Source organism: Pipistrellus hanaki (assembly GCF_964339955.1).
Source record: "Pipistrellus hanaki genome assembly, chromosome: 2".
Lineage (NCBI taxonomy): Eukaryota > Metazoa > Chordata > Mammalia > Chiroptera > Vespertilionidae > Pipistrellus > Pipistrellus hanaki.
In genome coordinates, this window is record NC_140504.1 from 65,022,878 (window position 1) to 65,043,827 (window position 20,950).

At 38.2% G+C, this 20,950-nt stretch overlaps 1 protein-coding gene across 1 annotated transcript in view; it reads left to right on the top strand.

Annotated features, from left to right (window-relative positions):
• Positions 1 to 20,950, top strand: part of MORC1 (MORC family CW-type zinc finger 1) — a gene marked incomplete at both ends in the record, with an annotated part of 135,467 nt that overhangs the window by 27,416 nt on the left and 87,101 nt on the right. Inside the window, 4 exons of the mRNA XM_084870422.1 lie at positions 10,588 to 10,713; positions 16,572 to 16,651; positions 17,514 to 17,587; positions 19,779 to 19,843. Coding sequence (XP_084726548.1) covers positions 10,588 to 10,713; positions 16,572 to 16,651; positions 17,514 to 17,587; positions 19,779 to 19,843 — 345 coding nt within the window. The remainder of the gene's footprint in view (positions 1 to 10,587; positions 10,714 to 16,571; positions 16,652 to 17,513; positions 17,588 to 19,778; positions 19,844 to 20,950) is intronic.

Below are 20,950 nucleotides of genomic sequence, written 5' to 3' on the forward strand. Positions count from 1 at the left end.
ATACATTTCATGGCTTCTAATACCAGTACCATGGTGGTGCCAAAAAGGGTGGCAATGATTTTGAGGGGAAGATAGTAATGCCACCTGTTTTCTCCTCTGAAAAGTCAGTGGGTACTGGTATTGATACCCATTCCTCTTCACTAAGAAACTGGAAAAAAATTAACTCTTGGGGTTCAAAGAATATTTCTGGACTAAGGTGGATTTTTCTGACCTTCTTGCATTTATAACTTCTGAAATTTGAATTTCTAATCAACTACAGTCTACATTATTTTGGTTTCTGGAACAAGTGGTTTATACTCCTAATAGATAAAGACCCTGGGTCCATCACATTCACAACAACTAGAGACTCAACCTAACGCCCAGGCTGTGCACGCGGCAGGCTCTGGTGGGTGAGGACTTGTGGCAGTGGAGATGGGGACAGGGGAGAGAGGGCCGGCACTCACACTCACTCACAATCGCATACACAAGCACAGACGCACACAGCACCCACCAGCTCACAGCCTTTTCTCCCTTTCTTTTCCTCCCTCCCAGCTCGCTCTCAGAGCCTCTCTCCGAACGAGGAAACAAAACAGACTGAGCCTGAAGAGGCCTGGATGGAAGGGAGGGCGGGTGGAGCAGCCCCCACTGGCCCACCCCCTCCCAGCTGGGAAAGAGGAAGAGGGAGGCAAGGAGGCAGGGAGGCCTGGAGGACTGCTTTTATGACCTTACCATACTATTTTGATTATTATGGCCTGTAGTATAGTTTGATATCAAGTAGCATGATTCCTCCAACTTTGTTCTTTCTCAAGATTGTTGTGCCCTTGGGGGTCTTTTGTGGTTTCATATACATTTTTGGATTATTTGTTCTAGTTCTGTGAAATATGCCATTGGTATTTTGATAAGAATTGTGCTGAATCTATAGATTGCTTTGGGTAAGTATAGACAGTATAACTGTTTATTTTTCCCTTTCCAGGGGCATGGTATATGTTTCCAATTATTTGTATCTTCTTCAGTTTCTTCAGTATTTTATAATTTTCCAAATAGTGGTCTTTTACCTCCTTGGTTAAATTTATTCCTAGGTTTGTTTTGTTTTGTTAATCCTCAAATGATGATATTTTCCCCCATTACTTTTCAGAGAGATTGGAAGGGAGGGAGGTTGATGGGGGGGGGGGGCAGTAGGGAGGGAGAAAGAAAGAGAGGGAGGGAGGAAGGGAGAGAGAGAGACAGAGAGAGAGAGAAACATCAATAATACAGACACGTTGGCTGGTTGCTTCCTGCACTCACCCTGCTAGGGGTAGAGAGTGAATTGCAATCCAGGTACGGGCCCTTGGCAGGGAATTGAACCTGAATCCATGTAGGCGCACAGGCTGATGTTTTAACCATTGAGCGAACCATGGCAATATTTTATTTTTTGATGCCATTGTATGTAAAAAGTATTGCTTTCTTAGTTTCCCTTTCTGATAGTTTATTATTGGTGTATAGAAATGCAACTGATTTCTCTCCATTTATTTATATCCTAATATACTTTAGTAAATTTTTAAATCAGTTCCAGTAATTTTTTCGTTGTTGAAATCATTAGGGATCTTTATATACATTATCATATCATATGCTATGTAGGCTTGATTAGTCTGATTTCATAATGCTTTCTTAATAAGTGACTTTATAATAATCCATTGAATTGATTCATAATAATTTACATAACTATTCCTGTATTTTTGGATGGTAGCATTGCCCTTAAAGTTTCACATTATTTATGGGTAATCCTATATAATAAAGAGGTAATATGCTAATTTAATACCATCACACCCTCACAAGATGGTGGTGCCCACAGCCACAACATGGAGGTGCCACAGCCACAACATGGCAGCACCCAGTCCCCTCAGCCCCATGGGGGGATGGCGGGAAAGGCGCTGCACAACTTCCGCCCAAGTCTCCCAGGCCCCTCAGCCCCACTGGCAGTGAATTTTCATGCATCCATTACCTTTTTAAAAAATCCTTACCCAAGGATATGATTATTTTAGATCATCAGTTCTCAGGGAGCAGGCTTAAGTCAGCAGGTGGGCAACCCCCAAAAGTCCCAGACTGTGAGAGGGCACAGGCTAGGCTGAGGGAACACCCGTGTGCATGAATTTTCATGCACAGGCCTGTAGTCCTATATAATAAAAAGGCCAGGGACCATAAGCGTAACGCCTGGAATGACTGACCAGTTGCCATGAGGTGCATTGACCACCTCTTGGTCCCTCCCTCCCTCGGCCTGCAAGCAAGTGGCTTGTGGTGGTGGGCGAGGCAATAGCCCAAGAGACCAGCAGCAGTGGGCAGGGCAGTGAGTGACAAGCAGTGGCAAGCAGCAGTAAGCTACTCACACATGATTTTGTGTGCTGGGCCTCTAGTGTTAACATAAATGTATTCATGCTGATGGATTTTTAAAATTCTCTTGAATTATGTTTTAAGGTAGATTGTCAGGATGGGAGCTACTGAGTCAAAGAGTAAGTTTTTGTATAGTTCTTGTGAATATTTGGCCTCAGTTTTCAATTTAGTAATCAAAACCTTTTATCTGCTTTGAGCTGAAGCTCTAACCATAGTAACCAGATCATTGGCAGGGCCTTGTTTCAATATGATAATAACCTCATGAAAATTTCGTCAGGAGTGATGTTCAAGCACACAGGCAGTGCAATATCAGTCCAAAGACAATCTGTTTTCACTTAAATTTTAAAAGTGTGTAAATAGATAACAGACATCTCAGAATTTCAGAATACTGATGAGGTAGAAGTTTGCATTTAATGTGTGATGTTTGAAATCGGAATTTGAATCTATGAATGTGGTATGTGATGGGTGGCAGGGAATCATACATTGGTTCCAGAGTGATATGCATAAAGTGGATTGCACCTGTAGAGAAAGAAACTTGCAAAATTATATGTCATATATTTAAGTCAACTCTCTTTAAAAATATAACAGTTTGGATTCTTTTCATTAAGTCTACTAGGTTATATATTTTTATTTTCTTCTACATTCTTTAGTTTTGTTTTATTTCATTTCTTCTACTTCCTTGAGGTATGTATTTTATTTGCTTACTTTCAAACTCATTTTCTAATCTAAACAATTAAGTCTCTTATTTAGTCTCTGTGTTATGGCTACATGAAATGGGTTTCAAAATTTAGAACCATCAGTGTTTCTTACTTTTGAATAGTTTATAAATTTCACTTTGATTTTATCTTTGGCTCAATAATTGGGTTCCTCTTGTTTAGGAGTCTCTATAATTCCTTGACTTGTAAGTTTATTTCTTTCACTATGTAGGGGAATATTTCATCTTTGATTTTATCTTTGTCTCAATAATTAATTTTAAAATATATTTTAAAAATCTACCAATGAATAGGATTTTTAAGGTGGGCTTAATATTTATGTTATTATTTCTTCAAATGGGTTTTCAATATCTTGCTCTCTCTTTTCTCTTTCTGGTACCCCCATAATATGAGTGCTGGTTTGCTTGAAGTTGTCCCAGAGACTCCTTACACTATCTTCAGAGTTTTGGATTCTTTTTTCCTTTTTGTACTTCCGATTGGATGTTTTTTTGTTTGATTATACCAAATTGCTGATTTATTCTCAGAATCCTCTACTATTGACTCCCTATAAATTATTCTTCATTTCAATTAGTGTATACTTAATTTATTACTGGTCCTTTTACATTTTTTAAAATGTTCTCACTATTTTCCTTGAAATTCTCACTAAGATGCTTGAAAGTCTCACCCTTGAAGCTTTCATTAAGATCCTTGAGAAATCTTGTTATCATTGTCTTGAATTCTGTATCCAATAGCTTGCTTGCTTCCATTTCATTGATTTTTTTTTCTGGATATTTCTTCTGTTCTTTCATTTTGACATGTTTCTTTGTCTCTATATTTTGGCTGCTTTTCTGTGTGTTTGTTCCTATGTATTAGGTAGAGCTGCTGTGTCCCCTGGGATTAGTGAGTGGTCTTGTGTAGTAGGTGTCCTGTAGGAACCAGAACCTCAGGTTTATATATAGGTAGGGTTTGTGTAAGGTGGGACTGCCTAAGGCTATCTTATAACTTTCACTCGTCCATAGTACATTGAAGCATTGTACTTCAATCCAATCCACCTTGGAGGCACACAGGGTGGTACGTTATTAAAAAGAATGGACTTTGCAGTTGCTTGAAACTGTCTCTCATACTGATTCTTTGACTTAGTAGCTGTTATATTGTAGATAGTGAAACCAGGCACAATGAGTTCGAGGCCGCCTATCACTACTTGAGCCAAACTGAGCAGAGGCAGGGTTGAATCAGGTATGAGAATTTATTCCAATAATGCTGGCAGTATGGAGAGAGCAGTCGGTCACCCTGGAAAATCTGCTCTGACCCACATCACACGAGTGAGAAGATAGCTACATGCAGCTGCAAGTGTAACATGGAAAGGGGAAGGGAGGATCTACAATCTGGTCTTCAGGAGCTCGAAGTCTGATAACAAGGTGGCCAATCTTCTATGATGTTACAAATAGCTCAGCCTGTTCCTGGGACCAGAGAATAATCAGTGTTCCTGAGAAAAACTCCTGGAGGGGGTCAGGGTCCGGGCACAGCAACCAAATCAAAGTGTGTCCTATCCTTGGTCTGTTCTCAAGATGTATTTCTTTTCTGAGAAATAGACCCATCAAGACATCTTATGTTTTTTATAGCCTCTTTCATCCTTCAATTTCTAGGGGTTTGTAAGAAAAATTATTATCTATAGTTAGGTGAATAATTATTAAACAACTGTTGCTCTATTCTTATTACGTGTCCTTCCCCACTATCAATAATAGTTGTCTGATTAGTTAGTTTTACATTCAATGGGTATTTATTGAGTGTCAGGCCCTGTTTTAGGAGCTGGAGATATAGATCAGGGAACATAACAGATATCTGTTTCTAGTAGTTGGGTTTCTTTTTCATTCAAGTGATAAATTGTTTATTGTATATGAACTTCAGTTTTCTTATCTATAAAAAGAGGATATAACATCTACTTAATATAAACGCTAGAGAAATAGAATAGTCACAATGCCTGGCACATGGAAATTCTCAGTGTATTTTATTTCCCTCTATTCTACTTTCCCTTACACTTCTTTTTGACACTTGTGTAATGCTCTGGGAACTAACTCAGTGACTGGCATATAGCAAGCAACAAATGAATTGAATTCGGGTAAACTGACTTGATTGACAACATCTAGCTACCTTTCTACGGATATTGCCGATGTTTTCCTTGGATGCTGCTGGCACTCTCAGTAGTGAATTCCACTCTCCTCCATTGTGAAGACCATTGGGGATATTTATTAGGATGAGAGAGGGAGTTTTAAGACATTTTGTTAAGTGATTCTCTTATCTTTAAAATTTCATTTGAGTTTTAAACTATGAAAACTTAATCACTCCTGTAGCATTTTTTCTGATTCTCTTTGTGGGGTTCAAGACCATGTGACCATTTCCCCTGGTTCGTGTGCGTGTGATTTCTTTGTGTCCATATTGCTTTTAGTGACCCATTATTTTATTAGTGTTATAAATAATATACATACTCAACTTTATGAGAAAATGGAAGAAAGCAGAGATTCTGGTTTTAAAAAGGCATGTTGTGGAAGCGACTGTCATCAAACAGGCCTGCTGTGCTCCTGGAATCCATATGGTGCAAGATGTGAGGAGGCTGAAGAAACTCATCCCCTAAAACAGCCCCGAGTGTGAAGCGATGATACAGAGCAATGGGATTTAAATTTTATGCTAAGTAATGTTTTGAAATTAGATGCCAAGTTGGCAGAGTGTTTCTAAATTGACAGCATTGGACAGCATTCCATAATCAAGTCTCTAGCTTATGTCTTAACTGAGCTGGCTAGGAACACATCAAGAGTTACAGCTTCAAGTTGTTCTAATGCGTGGTTTGCCACACTGTTATTGTGACAGAAGTACTTTCATTACTTTGCAAAGCTTTTATAACTTTTCCTTTAAAATACCTCTTTGAGTTGCTGTTTCTCTTAGGTATAACTTACCCTAAGATTAAATTTGGTTAGTCCATTCAGAGTTCAGAATTCAAACTAAGTAAAAATCTTTATGCACTTCTTTATATTCAGGATAATATAGGACTTGTTAATTTCAACTTCAAGAAAACTTCAGAGATTTTGTAGGGACTTTAGCAATAAATTTAGAAAATAATTTTTGTAAATATGAATAAAAATATGGCACTTCAGAGATATTTCAAAAAGGATCTAATTTAGTCTAGTTCCTGGAGTTTAGATTTATTTTTTCAACCATGGACCTCAGTAGTTGAGCTGAATGGAAGTCTGTTGTCTGTGTACCCAGTGTGGACAAATTTATAAGGTGTTCTCAGTCTAAACACCTGTGAGAGACTGTTCTACTCCCTTTTCAGGCAACCTGACTTACATACCACCCTATCCAACAGGTCTATGGGGATTGGTTCTCAAAATAGGCAGAGTTCAAGGAATCACATGGATAGCTTTAAAAAAATTCACTTTTGCAGATTCTAGCCACAGAGAACCTGAGTTGGTAGATAAAGGAGATAATGTAGAGAACCTGAGTTGGTAGATAAAGGAGATAATGTCTGGCTACAGGATTCCACTTTCTGGCTCCTCTCATGACCTTAACACAGTTGCTGACACACACCAGTCCACTTATGGAGTAACACTTAAAACAGTAGCAGAAAAATGTGCATAGATTGAGAGGAGGAGGCCATAGCCACAGCTGGAGGTGAAGTAGAAACTTTCTAAAAGTACCCGTTGCTGAACAGGTGACAAAAACTCTGTCTCCTCCTGTCATATTCCACAGTCTATCAAGGAAGTTTCTACCTTAAAATACCTCTTTCCCTATGTCTCTCATGTGACTCTGTTCATTTAGTGTGTGTGTGTTTTTTTTTTTTTTTTTTTTTTTTTTTTTTTGTGTGTGTGTGTTTAGGTTTGTTCACTCTTTCTCTCTTGTTTATTAAAACTAGTTAAATGGGTGGTAAGAGAGAAAGAGAGGTTTTCAGATACATACAAGGCTATGGACACTTCTGGCAAAGTTTAAGACAGAAAAGAGACATTAGGAGGAAATAAAAGAACACATTTTGAAAAAGATGCAAAACAGTTCCTAATGGATAGAGAGTAATAATGTATTTTCCCTAGATCTTCTGAAGATACCCTTAATCGATTACTTTGTACATTTGTATCCCAGTTTCCCAAGCAAATGGGTTTATTTATAAAGAATGATAGCATTATTTAAGATGATCCATCAATAAAAGTGTTTCTTACACAGGGAACCCCATTATGTTCTTTGAATAATTATTTAGACAACACATTTATTTATGAGGATGCTGGTCTCATAGAATTTATAGCCTGATGGGGATACAGATAAACAGGCAATGGCACCAGTAAGTGACATGCTGTGATGGAGAGGCACAAAGAAAAAGGGGGGCACCAGAGCAGAGTGATTTACCTTGGGGAGTGAGAGAAGGCTTTAAGAGGAAATGAGGTTTCAAGTTGCATTCTCATGGGTGAGAAGGAGCCAACTGAAAGTAGCCAAAATGTTGATTGTGCCTAGGCTTGGGGACATGAAAACCTGACCCCAGATCTGAAGAACAGAGTGGTCCTAAATGACTAAGATGGAAGCTGGTAAGATACAAGGCTGGAGAGTTAAGAGGGGGCCAGATCATGAAGGACCTTCTACATCATAAAAAGGAGTTTGAAAGTTACATTGGGTGGCCCATTTCCTATACAGATTTTATAGTTCACCTTTTCCTTTTTTTAAAAAAATCATAGATATCACAGTAGCATAAGAGGCATTGCTATTCTGTTTGTCACAGATAAAAAGGAACTTTGAAAGTACGCATGTGTGTAGAAAGGGTTAATGGGGAAGGTTTCTATTCATTGTGTCTTACTTGCAAGATTGGTCTTTGGTGGGCTTCTGGGAACTTGGACGATATACAGTTCCCTACACTGATACACACCTTTCCTAACAGAGAAGGGTGGCACAATGTGTCTAGACTATGCAAACAATATGGTTCTTACTGAAAATCTACTTCCTTTCTGGGACTTTGGAATTTGATACATGCTAGGCAGAGGGTGCCTGTGACCAGCTCCCAATGGAAACATTGGTTGCTGAGTCTGTGATGGGCTTCGTTGGGCAGAAACATCACATACATCTTCCTGCACCTTCATAGCTGGGGAAAGAGTATGTTTTGTGTGACCTTTCATGAGAAGGAGAGGCCAAATGAAAGCTGCACATGGTTTCTTCCAGACTCCACATCCCTTCCCCCTATCATCCACTGTATATCCTACTCATCACTGTGATCAATCTTAGTCATGAGTACCAATATATGATAAGTCCCATGAGACCTTCTAGCAATTCTCCTAACACAGAGGAGGTCCTGAGGATCCCCAATACAGATATGATGAATATTTATTAAGTGAAACTAGAAGCTTGGTGCATGAATTTGTACGCGATTGGGGTCCCTAGGCCTGGCCAGCAATTGGGGCCGATCGGGGCCAGCTGGTTGGGGGAGAGGGATCATGGGATGTTGGCCAGCCACAGGTAGTTGGCTATGGGAGGGCACTGACCACCAAGGGGCAGCTCCTGCATTGAGTGTCTGCTCCCTAGTGTTCAGTGCACTTTATAATGATCGGTCAGCTGGTCGTTCGGATATTTCGTTGTTTGGTCGCTTAGGCTTTTATATATATAGATAATTGACCTTACAAGAGGTGGAAGTATTAGTGTCCTTGTTTGGATTTGTATACATTTTATTTTAACCAAAACTTGTCTAATTCAATTTGATCTCCCATTATATTTCTCTAATTCTCAAACTTGGCTCTGAATTACTTTTTTCTTACCTCCAAATGAGAGTGATGTGCTTGCTTTTAGGACAGTCAAAAGAAAGGTATATTATATCTAAGGGCAATTTCAAATCAGGAGATCTGGAAAGCATTTGAATAATGGTAAAAGTCCTCAAAACATTTATAGTGTCCCGAGGTGACTTTTTTTTTCATTGAACAGAAGAAGATTTAGTTCAGGGGTCTTCAAACTACGGCCCGCGGGCCACATGCAGCCCCCAGGGGAGTCTGATCCTGCCCGCCAGGTTTTTTGGGCAGTGAGCACAGCCAAGGTGTTACAGTAAGAATTAGTAGTTCATATAGTCCGGCCCTCCAGCTCTCTGAGGGACCGTGATCTGGCCCCCACTTTAAAAAGTTTGAGGACCCCTGATTTAGTTGATTGTGCAGCTCCTGGTATACTAACGTCAATCACATTATTGTAGTGCTATACCCAAATACAGACAACCTCTTGTCTCAATAAAAATGCAATGATATTTATAGAATAATAGCCATGGACTAGATCCTTTTTTATAATTTATATTGGAAACCTTTACTCAAGACTTACTTTCAAATAATTTCTTTTTTTAACAATTCAAATAAATTCCTGGCTCTTTAATAAACTTCAGATCCTGCTGAAGGAACTTACCTGGTACCAGCAACCAGGAAATCCTTAGATTTCTTAAGGAGTTCATCTCACCTTTGTAAATTTTTTGGAGAGCTCTGCTCTTTCTTACAGTGTAACTGCCATTAGTGTGACCCCATTGAGCAGTCTCCCTGCGATAGGTTTTATATTTCTTTCCCATCATCTTTGCTCTCGTTGGACTGAAAAAGGATTGTAAAATTGATGGGGTTACTGCTCCCTGCTTTCTATTTGGCCTTGGAAGCCCTTCAGTGTAGCCCTTCCTGGGACCCAGAAGATAAAGAGCACTACTTCTGACATATGGCTGAGCTTGCTCTGGTCTAATTGGAGTAGATGTACAGTTCATAAATGGACTTTAATATAGAAGCTCCCTGCAGTTAGTATGCAGCAACACTGTGATTTCTCAGCATAGGCTATTTTACATAGTTTCTGCCCCCATTTTATTGTCTTCCCCTCCTTTATTTTTATCTTTTCTCCTCTTTTTCAACTTACCACGTCATCAAATTCCTCCCCTTGCTTGGACATAAACATTTATTTTAATACTTATTATACTTGCAGAATGAAGTTTTGTGTTTCTAGTTCATAATTTTCAAAGCAAATGAAATATTTTTACTGTATTTCTCTGAAATAGTTTCATGGAAATATTTTTATTCGTGTAGGCCTAGATTCTTTTTGTTAGGTTGGAGCAGGGGGATAGTTTTGTTTATTTGGCTTAGTTTTGTCCTTCTGGGTCAATAGCTTTAATGCAAAGTATATTTTATACTGTTGATGTAAGTATACTTGGAAATAGTTATTTGCAAACAAAAGTTCAGTTCTAATAAAAGTGTAGATTATTTAAATAAGCCTTTGTCCTTAGAGGTCTGCTTTTTGTTGTTATTGTTGTTATCATTTTTATTAAAATCTGTCACTTGTCTTTTAAATACATGTGAGAAGAAAAAGAAAACCTAGTATTCATGATTCAACCACTTATTTGTAAAGAAGCCTGCTTAGTGAAGTACACGAGTGTTGCAAGATTGCTGTGTCATTAGGTTTAGAAGAAAAGTTCCTGAGACTGCTAGTAGTAACCATCATAACCTGATAGTCTGATTTTATTCTGAAAATATGTGTCCTTATTGCATCTTCTAATAGCCTTTGTTGTTTTCTATTACAGTTTCCCAGAGAGATGGTCATTCAGAGCCTACACCTCTGTTCTGTATTTTGACCCTTGGATGAGAATATTTATTCAGGCCAAAAAAGTTAAAACAAAACACCTATATCATTGCCTCTATAGACCAAGGTAACTCAACTTCCTTCAATTATCTTCATATAGTTTTTATTTATAAAATCAATATGCCATCCTATCCAAAATTGTTAAGGTGATTTGGTTGCAAAATTTCTATAATCTGATAGCAGGACTTTACAGTTTGACAGTAAGATTTTTGCTAGCTATATTAATAAAAGGGTAATATGCTAATTAGATTGGATAAAGCCACGGTGGTGGGGACTGAAGCAGAGGTGGTGGGGGGCAATCAGGCTGGCAGGGAAGCAGTTAGGGACATCAGGCTGGCAAGCAGAGGCGATTAGGGGCAATCAGGCAAGGAGGTAGGCGAGCAGTTAAGAGCCAGCAGTCCTGGATTGCGAGAGGGATGTCCAACTGCCAGTTTAGGCCCTATCCTGCAGGCATTGGGCTTAAAATAGCAGTTGGACATCCCCTGATGGGTCCTGGATTAGAGAGGGTGCAAGCCTGGCTGAGGGACCTACCCTCTCCCATCCCATGCATGAATTTCATGCACCGGGCCTCTAGATGTAAATAAAATTTAAACTGTATTGTAGAAGGTTTGCTAAAGAGTAATCATTTGTAATATATATTTGCCCATAATAAAAAAACACTGCAGTGAACTCTAAGTTAGATAAGCACCTCAAATAAGAATTTGGTTTGTACTTGAATGAATCTTAGGTGCTTTGCTTATGATAGTTCCCATACAAAAAATCACAGTTCATTTATAATTTTTATTTACTCAATATATTTGAATTATTGAATCATGTACTTCTATGTGTATATATTTTATATAAAGAATGGATATATTTATAAATACACATTGAGTTTATTTATATTTAATATTTTAGCATAAACCTTTTTTACTACTATAGTAAATCTAGTTAATATCTATCACCAAATATAGTTTCAAAATTTTTTTCTTGTGATGAGAACTTTTAAGATCTACTATCATAGCAACTTTCAAATATGCAACTTAACTATGTAACTTTCAAATATGCAGTTTCTAGATGTAATGTCAAGAATATGAAATCCAGTGTGTCCAGGATGGCACAATTAGTTTCCCCAGATGCACGTGGCCTGAGGTATAACAACTCAGAATGGGCCATGGTATGCCACGAGATTAATGAAGTTCATGCTCTTCGGCAGTGGAAGATGAGCACAACTTTGCCCCTAGAAGAGTCTAGATTGTTGTTTAAATCCATTATTACCTTTGGAAGAGTTTCAGCTAGGTGATATCTAAGGTCTCTTTCAACTTAAAAATTCTGTAAGTCTGTAATTCTTGGAGTCTTAAATATTGTTTATATAATACAGACAAGTTAATGTGTGGCTATCGTACTTGGTCTTAGGTAGCAGACATTACTGATTTCCATTGGCTTTGAATTCTTTAACTTTAGTAGATAAATAGCTCTCAGATTTATATAGATGTTAAATCTCTGCATATGAGGGCAAAATGGACATAAAATGGTCATTTTTGAAAGCTCTTTAAGGCAGGCAGAGCCAAACTATCTGTTGGAAGATCTTCATTTTTCATTAACACGGCTTTGCCATAGACCAGTAATACTGAAATGAGCCGAATTCATGGAAGTGGAGTTACCTGTGCTCTCTGGAGCAGCACGGTCCTTTTTTAGGTTTTCAGGGACATCAAGTTTATGGCCTGCTCGTGGAGACTCTGCAACACTGTTTTTCTGGGACAGTCTTTTCATGTCTTAGGGATGCTCCCCACCTCTCACTGAATTGTTCATGAAACCAATGAATTGGATGAATATAGGATGACATTTAGTTATTTTTAACATTAAGCGTTTTAATATAGGTACCTGGGCAGACTTCTACAAATACTTCAGATTCTTAAATTTATCCAGCTACTCATTTCATTTCCTCATGCCTAATGCATTTTCCCTCTAAACACACATTGAGGGAGGATGTACTTAAAATGTGTTTTTATTAGATATCGAAAGGCCCGATGCATGAAATTTGTGCAAGAGTAGGCCTCCTTCCCCCCGCTGCCAGCACCAGCTTCCCTCTGGCACCCAGAAGGTTGTCCAGTCTCATTGTCATATTTATGCCTTTATTATTATAGATAATAACATATTGAATACTTACTCCAGCAATTTTCAACCTTTTTCATCTCATGGCACCCATAAACTAATTACTAAAATTCCGCAACACACACACAAAAATATTTTTTTTGCCAATCTGACCAAAAAAAATATACTTTTGATTCATTTACACTGAAGGCTATTGTGTTAGCTGTTGTCATTTTTAAAAATTTGACAATCGAAGGGAAAAGAGGTCAGTGCCCCTGGCTAAATACTGAGGTGTCACATGTTTTAAAAATTCTTACAGCACACCAGATAAAAAATCACTGACTTATTCCAAACCAGCATTGCTCTAAGTTCTTTAGCTCTATTGACACCATTAGTTCTCATGACAGCTTAGTTCTCATGATAGATACCATTATTATCATTCAACTATCATTTTCTTACAGATAAGGAAATGAAATCACAGAAAACAAAATAATTTGCCCAGTCTTACACACTAGGAGGGATAATACTAGACTTTTTACCCAGGTAGATGGGGTCCAAGCTGTCCAGCTCTTACCAGCAGTTGCTTTATCATGAAGGTGTTCTGTCTTCAGTACATCAGCACTACTGCTATTGAGATAATGGAAGAGAGTCAACAGACTCCAGCTGACAATATTTAAGCTACATGTGGCCTGTTGATAAAAATTTGCATTCCTGTGTACATAAAGTTAGAATATACAAAAGCAATTGTAGATTAAGCTATCACTTAAAATCCATTGCTATTAGCATAGCTTACAGGGGTTGTCAAACATTTTCTGTAAAGGGTCTGATAGTAAATCTCTGGTTATACTCAGCCTCATTTGCATATCTTTTATATATATTTAATTAAAAATATATATTTTATTGATTTTTTTACAGAGAGGAAGAGAGAGGGATAAAGAGTTAGAAACATTGATGAGAGAGAATCATCAATCAGCTGCCACTTGCTGGGGATGTGCCTGCAACCAAGGTACATGCCCTTGATTGGAATTAAACCTGGGACCTTTCAGTCCGCAGGCTGATGCTCTATCCACTGAGCCAAACTGGTTTCGGCTTGAATTTAATTAATTAATTAATTAATTTATTATTTATTTTTACAATTATTTACAATGGAAAAATAATTCTTAGGTCTTAGGTTATACCACAAAGGAGCTCACTGGTCTAATTTGGCACATGCGTCATCTATTACCTATACCTGAAGCACATAGATTTAGACTCTCCCCTCTACCTGAGCCAATACCTCCCTTTTTTGTCTTAAGATAATATGGTTTCCAGAAATGACCTATAGGTTTTTACCTAACTCTTGCTGAAAATGTGATGCCTTTCTAAACATGAAGGTACTAAGTCTGAGGCAAAAGTTATACAATGAGGTATATAGCAGTTTGAGCATTATCAAACCAAATATCATTCTGGAATTTTCTCTCCATGATGATGTAAGTCAACATTTAAAATCCTGGGTTCCAAGAAGCCTCTATATAGAGATACACAGTTTCAACTTCATTCAGAGAACATTATATTCTACAGTGCTTTCCTCACTTATACTTTGCTCCCTTTGAACTAGAGTTTATGGGTATATTTATTTTCCAGCTCCTTGATTGTTCTAGGGTGTCTTTGCTCTTACTAAAGCAGTGGTAATAAAGTAGAAAATATGATTGAGTAGCTTAAAGTGATAATAAGTATTTCTCAGCATTTCAGTTAAAGATGACTGGAGTCTTGGAGAAGCAGTTAATTCAGTGTCAGTGCTGATCTGGATGAGAGGGCTATGTGTATTAACTAGAAACTTTGAGAATGGAGCAGTTGCATAGACATTTTCCTTTATAAGAAAATTATCCTATTTTACATGTATAAGTGACCACTTGTGTGGGCAGAATTTTTAAATTATTTATTTATTTATTGAAATTAAAACTTTATTTTATTATTATTATTGACTTTATTGGGGTGACATCTAAATATATAAAATCCTAATATGCGAATAGACTGAATGGTGGAACAACTGAACAACTAGTTTCTATGATGTGTGCTGACCATCAGGGGACACATGTGGAATATGGTGGGTGTCAGCCATAGTGGGAGCAGGTGAGCAGGGGTGCCAAACCAAGGTGGGGCCCTGGTCACTGTCATCGGGGTGAGCCTCTGGTGATTACTGAAAATTCTTTGCTCCCATGTGCCATGGTTCCTGCTGCCGGCCTCAGCCGCACTTGCACCCACTGCTGTGCCAGAGCTACAGCTCACACCCATTGCTGGTGCCCAGAGCTGGCCCTGATCTCTTGGCACCTCAACGAGTGGGAGTGGAAGCTGCTGGCCCCAATCACCCCTCAGGACTTCTCCACCTCCACCTGCCCTTGAGGGGCAATTGGGGCCATCAGTTGTCTCTCACCCCCCTGCTGGTGACAGCTTGATCGCCCATGAGGGTTTCTCCATCTCCCCCTGCTCCTTAGGGGTGATCGAGACAGTAGCCACTGCTCACACCCACTGACAGTGCTGGCTCCACTCGCACTTGCTGGTGACACTGGCCCCAATCACTCCACGCAGTCAGTGAGTGCAAGTGGGGCCTGCACTGTCAGCATGTGGGAGCAGCAGCAGTGGGAGTGGGGCTGCGGGCAGAGTGGGGACCAGGGGCCATGGTGGGAGGGGCCAGGTGGAGGCATGGCGGATGAGCCGAGACTCCTGTGCCCACTGCAGCCCAGCAGCTCACAATTCCTTGCAAGGTGCACAAATTTGTGCACTGGGCCCCCTAATTGCTTAATAAATTTGTATTGTTTTTAGGTTTGTAATTTTATGAAATTGTGTGTTCATCATCTCAGTCAAGTATTCTTCTGTCACTATTTATTCCCCTTTTACCCTCTTCAAACTCCCCAGTCCCCCTTTTTCTCTGGTAATCACCATACTGTTGTCTGTGTCTAAGAGTTTTCCCACCATTTTTCTCTTATTTTATTTTATTTTATTTTATTTTATATTTTATTTATATTTTATTTATATTTTATTTCCATCACTACTTATCCTCCCTACATCCTCTTCCATCTCTATCCACCTCCCTCTCCCCCACAATTACTGCACTATTGCCTGCGTCAATGAGTTTTTTCTCTTATTTTTTCTTTGCTCTATCCCACCTCAGCATCCCTCCTCACCAGAGCTGTCTACCTGCTCTCTATGAGTCTGTCTCTATTTTGCTCATTAGTCCAGTTTGTTCATTAAATTCCACATAAGTGAAATCATATGGTACTTATCTTTCTCTGGATGGCTTATATATTTTCACTTATATGTGGAATCTAATGAACAAAATAAACTAACAAACCAAATAGAAACAGACTCAGACACAGATAACACACTGACAGTAGTCAGAGGTGAGGGATTTTGCAGGGTGGGTTAAAAAGATGAAAGGATTAAGGGGAAAAAAAACAACCTCTTTGACACAACAGTATAGTGATTGCCAGAATGAAAGGTGGAGGAGGGAGATAGAAGAGGACTTGGGGGGTGGGGATAAATGGTGATGGAAGGAGACTTGTCTTGGGTTGGTGAACACACAATACAATATACAGATGATGTGTTATAGACTTGTACAACAAAACCCTATATAATTTATTAACTAATGTCACCCCAATAAATTCAATAAGAAAGCAAAATTTTCAAGTACTAAATGGTAAGGAGTTTCTTTTTAGGCATAAAATTTTCTTATTTATCATCTGGATGCAACTTACTCTATAGTTTTTCTTAATAATGATGTATCTCTGGAGTATATAGTGTTCTTAACGAATATTTTTGTACAATACTTTAAAATGATAATCTGACTTGATTATGTTATTTTTTATTTTTCAGAAAGTATCTGTATATCACATCTTCTTTTAAAGGAGCATTTAAAAATGAAGTTAAAAAGGCAGAAGAAGCAGTAAATATTGGTATATAACTATTTATGGCTTACCTTATTATTGTTCATTCATTCTACAAACATTAATTGTGCATATATTCTAAGATACTTGCTGCTCTAGGCATTGTAGGAATAGCCATAATTAATCAAATGTAGTTTCTTCCTCTAGCACATGTGTCAAACACAAGGCCCGCGGGCCAAATCCAGCCCGCCAGGCCTTGCAATGTGGCCCGCACCGCGCTGTCATCACTGCACTCCGCTGTCAGTTTATGACATTGTCAGTTTATGACTGTTCAGTAAACCATTCGGCCCGCGATTTAGGCTGGATTTTAGATTTTGGCCCCTTCTCTGATTGAGTTCGACACCCCTACAAGGAATTATATACACATTTTCCCATCTCTGTTAAATTATTATTATTATTTATTTTTTTAAGTATGATCCAAGTGGAACTGGATGGGTCTATTTTAGGAACCCTTGTTGTCACTGATGCTGAGCTAGATAGTTTCAGAGATTAGTGCTGCATCCTTTTTAGGGAGGAAAGCTGTACACATTCAATTCTCTCACAGTGAGGACGGAACCATCGTTTCCCAGTGGTGCTGAGGGAGGAGTAGCTTTACATCCATATTTTATGGATTTTAGATAGTTTTCAGTCAGCCAACAGCCAGTTGTGACTTTTGAGTTTATATGTATGTGTTTTTTCCCCTTTAAATTGCCATGTCTAAGAGGAAGTACACTACCTACACTTAGAATATATAAGAGCTGTGGAATTTTTTTAGGTGATTATTTGTAATCTCTCCCTGGTCATGGTTATATATCTATGTAAGTATGTAGAATACTCACTGAAAATTGCTTGAAAGAATTTCATGGTGTAATTACATTGCTTCTGCTTCTAGCTGAACTCATATTGAAAGATGCTCGAATTAGGGTCAACCAGCCTGATAGAACTCTCTTGTCTTCTCCTGCCAAGGTATGACACACTTAAATGGCAAACAGTGTCCTTTGCTTTTTCCTGTTCACAGTTATCTGTTGTAATTTACTCCCTAAATTTTTAAATGCAGACAAGCTCAGGTGTCTTAAGATAATTTGAATATAGGTAAACAGAATAGACGAGTGGAGAGAAACGAGACAAAACTCAGCAAGTGGGGAAAGGCTGAGACAGAGCAAAGATGAACAAAATGTGGGGTGAATTCAGAACAGTTGGGAAGAGAGTCACAATTTATTTCTTCAAAATGAAAAGAAAAGGAATAGGAGAAAAGAATGAAAAGCAGACAAAAGCTAGCTTATCAAATTTCTTGAAAATATCTTTTCAAATCATAGCTCCCTATGGACCTAAATAAATGGGCAGAGCAGGGAGAAGACTAATACACAATCCTTCTTTTTAGAGTTGGGAATTATGTGCTGTAATTATGAATATTAATAACAGTGCTTCCAGCTCACAAAGCTGCTCTCGTATGAGGTGTTCCACACACTTCATAAACATTCTCTGTAATTCTTGCAGTATACCCATGAGTGAGATAGGTTATAAAGAACTATTGTTATTAATTATAATGCATGGAAACTAAGAGAAGAACAATATTGCTGCAAGACATGAATTTAAGTTTTCCAACTTTTACCAAAAATATACAAAGCTTTCTAGCATGGTGAATCATTACACTACATATTTGCTTGCATACAAAGGGATAGTAGGTTTCTGGAGGGGGAAAAAAAAAGGTTTTATTTCATCCTTCCTTCATTCTCTTCTACGGACAGTGTATGATTTCTTTCCAAGATTTGCCCTAAAGCATGTAAAGACCAGGGCTGTATCTGATGAAGAGTTCTCATGTCTAATGGTCATGATTGGGAATTAAATCAAAGAGTGGCTTCTGGTCATTCCCCAAAGCTATCCATGGTTTCCCCCAAATTCTGTTACTTTGCCCTCCCACCCCCACTTATTATTTTTTTTAAATTAAAGCTAGACCTATCTTGCTATTAACTTAAAAGTTTAATCATTTGTCATTTTGTTTCTAAGAAATAAGTTTCCTTGGTTTTATGTATTTGGGAAACCAGAGAAACAGACTTTCCAATGGGTCAGGACCTTGCTTTCTTGTTGCCTTAACCTGTCACCTCTCACTGCCTCTTTGTCCGGTGCTCTCAGTGCGGACTGGAAGAGCAGGGAAGTCTTTGACCAGCTCACTTTGTTGCTCTGATGCTCACTGGTTCATTTAACCCAGAGAAGAGAGCAAAGCAAATGACCTCTGCATTTGACCTCTAAAATTCCTCTTGGCAGTTGAGTGGTTGAATTTGAAGTTTAATGAAATACCAGCCATTTACTTTTTTTTTTTTTTTTACTTTGAAGTCAGTGAAAATAATGTTCAATCAGAAGTATACCCATCAAATGAGATGTCCATTTTTCACATCAGGTGGATGGAGCGTGTTAAAAGTTCTATTCTTAATTGTGAAATAATAATGCATTTTTTTATGTCTGGTTAGAGGGAGTGTATTAGAGATAGGGCAGTGAATGAGCCAAATATATCAAATAAAAGAGAAGAAAGACAGAAGGGGCTGGTACTGAGGCACTCTGAGGGGGAGAAAACCTAGAGGGAATATCCTAAGGGGAAAGTTGAGGGAGTATCGGGAACTTTATATGAAGGAAACATTTCCTTCACATAATTTTTTTTCTTTTTTATTGAATTTATTGGGGTGACTGACATTGGTTAATAAAATAATATCGGTTTTAGGTCTAACAAAGTTTTTTACTCATTTTTTTTCCTGAGAGAAGCCTTAGTGATTGATGGAGTGATTCAGCATTTTCTGTTCTCACAGATGAAAGCCAGAGCCTCCATACGTTGAATGACTTTCCTGAGCTGTCAGGCAGTTTAAGTGAAAAACCTCTGTGGCTTACAGGGAGCAATAGCCCTTTCTCTGAAAGGCAGAAAGGACATCGAAATTAGTGCAAGATGAAAACTGCGGGCTGGGATTTAGGTTGTCTTCTTAGCTACTAAAACTTAGTCATTTATTAAGTATTTATTGAGTATCTACTCTGGAAATATTGCATTAGGCAATGTGACCTATCACTGTTACCCTTGTGAAACATTTGTATAATAGGATAATAAATATCAGATCAGCTTTCGTTAATCTAATGGCATAATGTTCTCTCCTAACCAAATGTACTTCTCCAGGACTTATTACAGAAAGCTTTGGAAGATGTGGAAGCAAAGCGTAAGATTCTTAAAGAGAAACAGAGGTAAGACATATGATTTTCTGTTTGCCAGAATCTGTGGTGCTATTTTAAAAACAAATTCTGATTTCTGAGTAAGTCAGATTTGGTGGTTTTTGTGACAAGTTCTCTTTCTCAACCTGTGACATCTTATGATATTAAGCATCAAATTCCCCCAACCAACATAATCAATCTAAAGTATTTATAAAGTATATATTTGCATCAACACATACGTTTACATAATGTTAAAATTTCTGAATACTGAGTAAAAAGTTAGTTCAGTGTATGATCAGACGAAGAAGTGAACTGCCCAGGGAATCAGTTGACAACTTCATGTTCCTGGTGTCCTTTGCCATTTAAACTCTGGAGAGTTGGTCCCGTTTCTTCCCTCTGCTGGTACTGATGAAAATTTATGATAGAAAATCTTTCAAGTAAATTCATCACTTATACATAGTTAAGATAAAAATTGCAAGCTGTTGGAACTCCTTTCACATCCCATGTGGTTTGGAGAGGGCTGCACACAAATGAAGAGAGACTAGAAAAGTATTAATTTGGTGATATTGGGGGCCAAGTGGGAGCCCACCTCCAGTGGGAGGACTACACACTGCTCTAGCCTTGCTATCCCTTTTATTGAGACTATGGGAAACACCTATAGCCCTTAGGCAGGAAATTCCAATACCAGAAATTAACACAGGACAAGCAAAGGTGGAGGCTGCTTCAGCTAACAATGTTTCAACTAAACAGTGAGTGGTTAGATCAATTAAGGTTGTTGGCCAGCCTTCCTGGCTTCCTGTCCACATCTCTCTCTGAGTGAAACAGCGATTGCTTTCCCGCAGCAAGCCTATATTATATATTACAACACTATTATTGACATTTGTAAGGTTGACTCAGGTGTTTCACAAGTAAAACTGAAAATAATTGCTGTTCTTCAAGTAAGGTCAGATTTTGAAAACTGCATTAACTTTGAGAAACAAGTTTTTTAGGGAAATATTACTAATTTTTAGCATTATTTTTTGTGAACCATGAAATGCTATACAACCATCACTTTCCTCCAAACCTTAAATTTGAAAAGTTAATTATGCATTTATCAAAATAAATGTTAAGTGAATGTCAGAGAAATCTTCATTGAAAAGC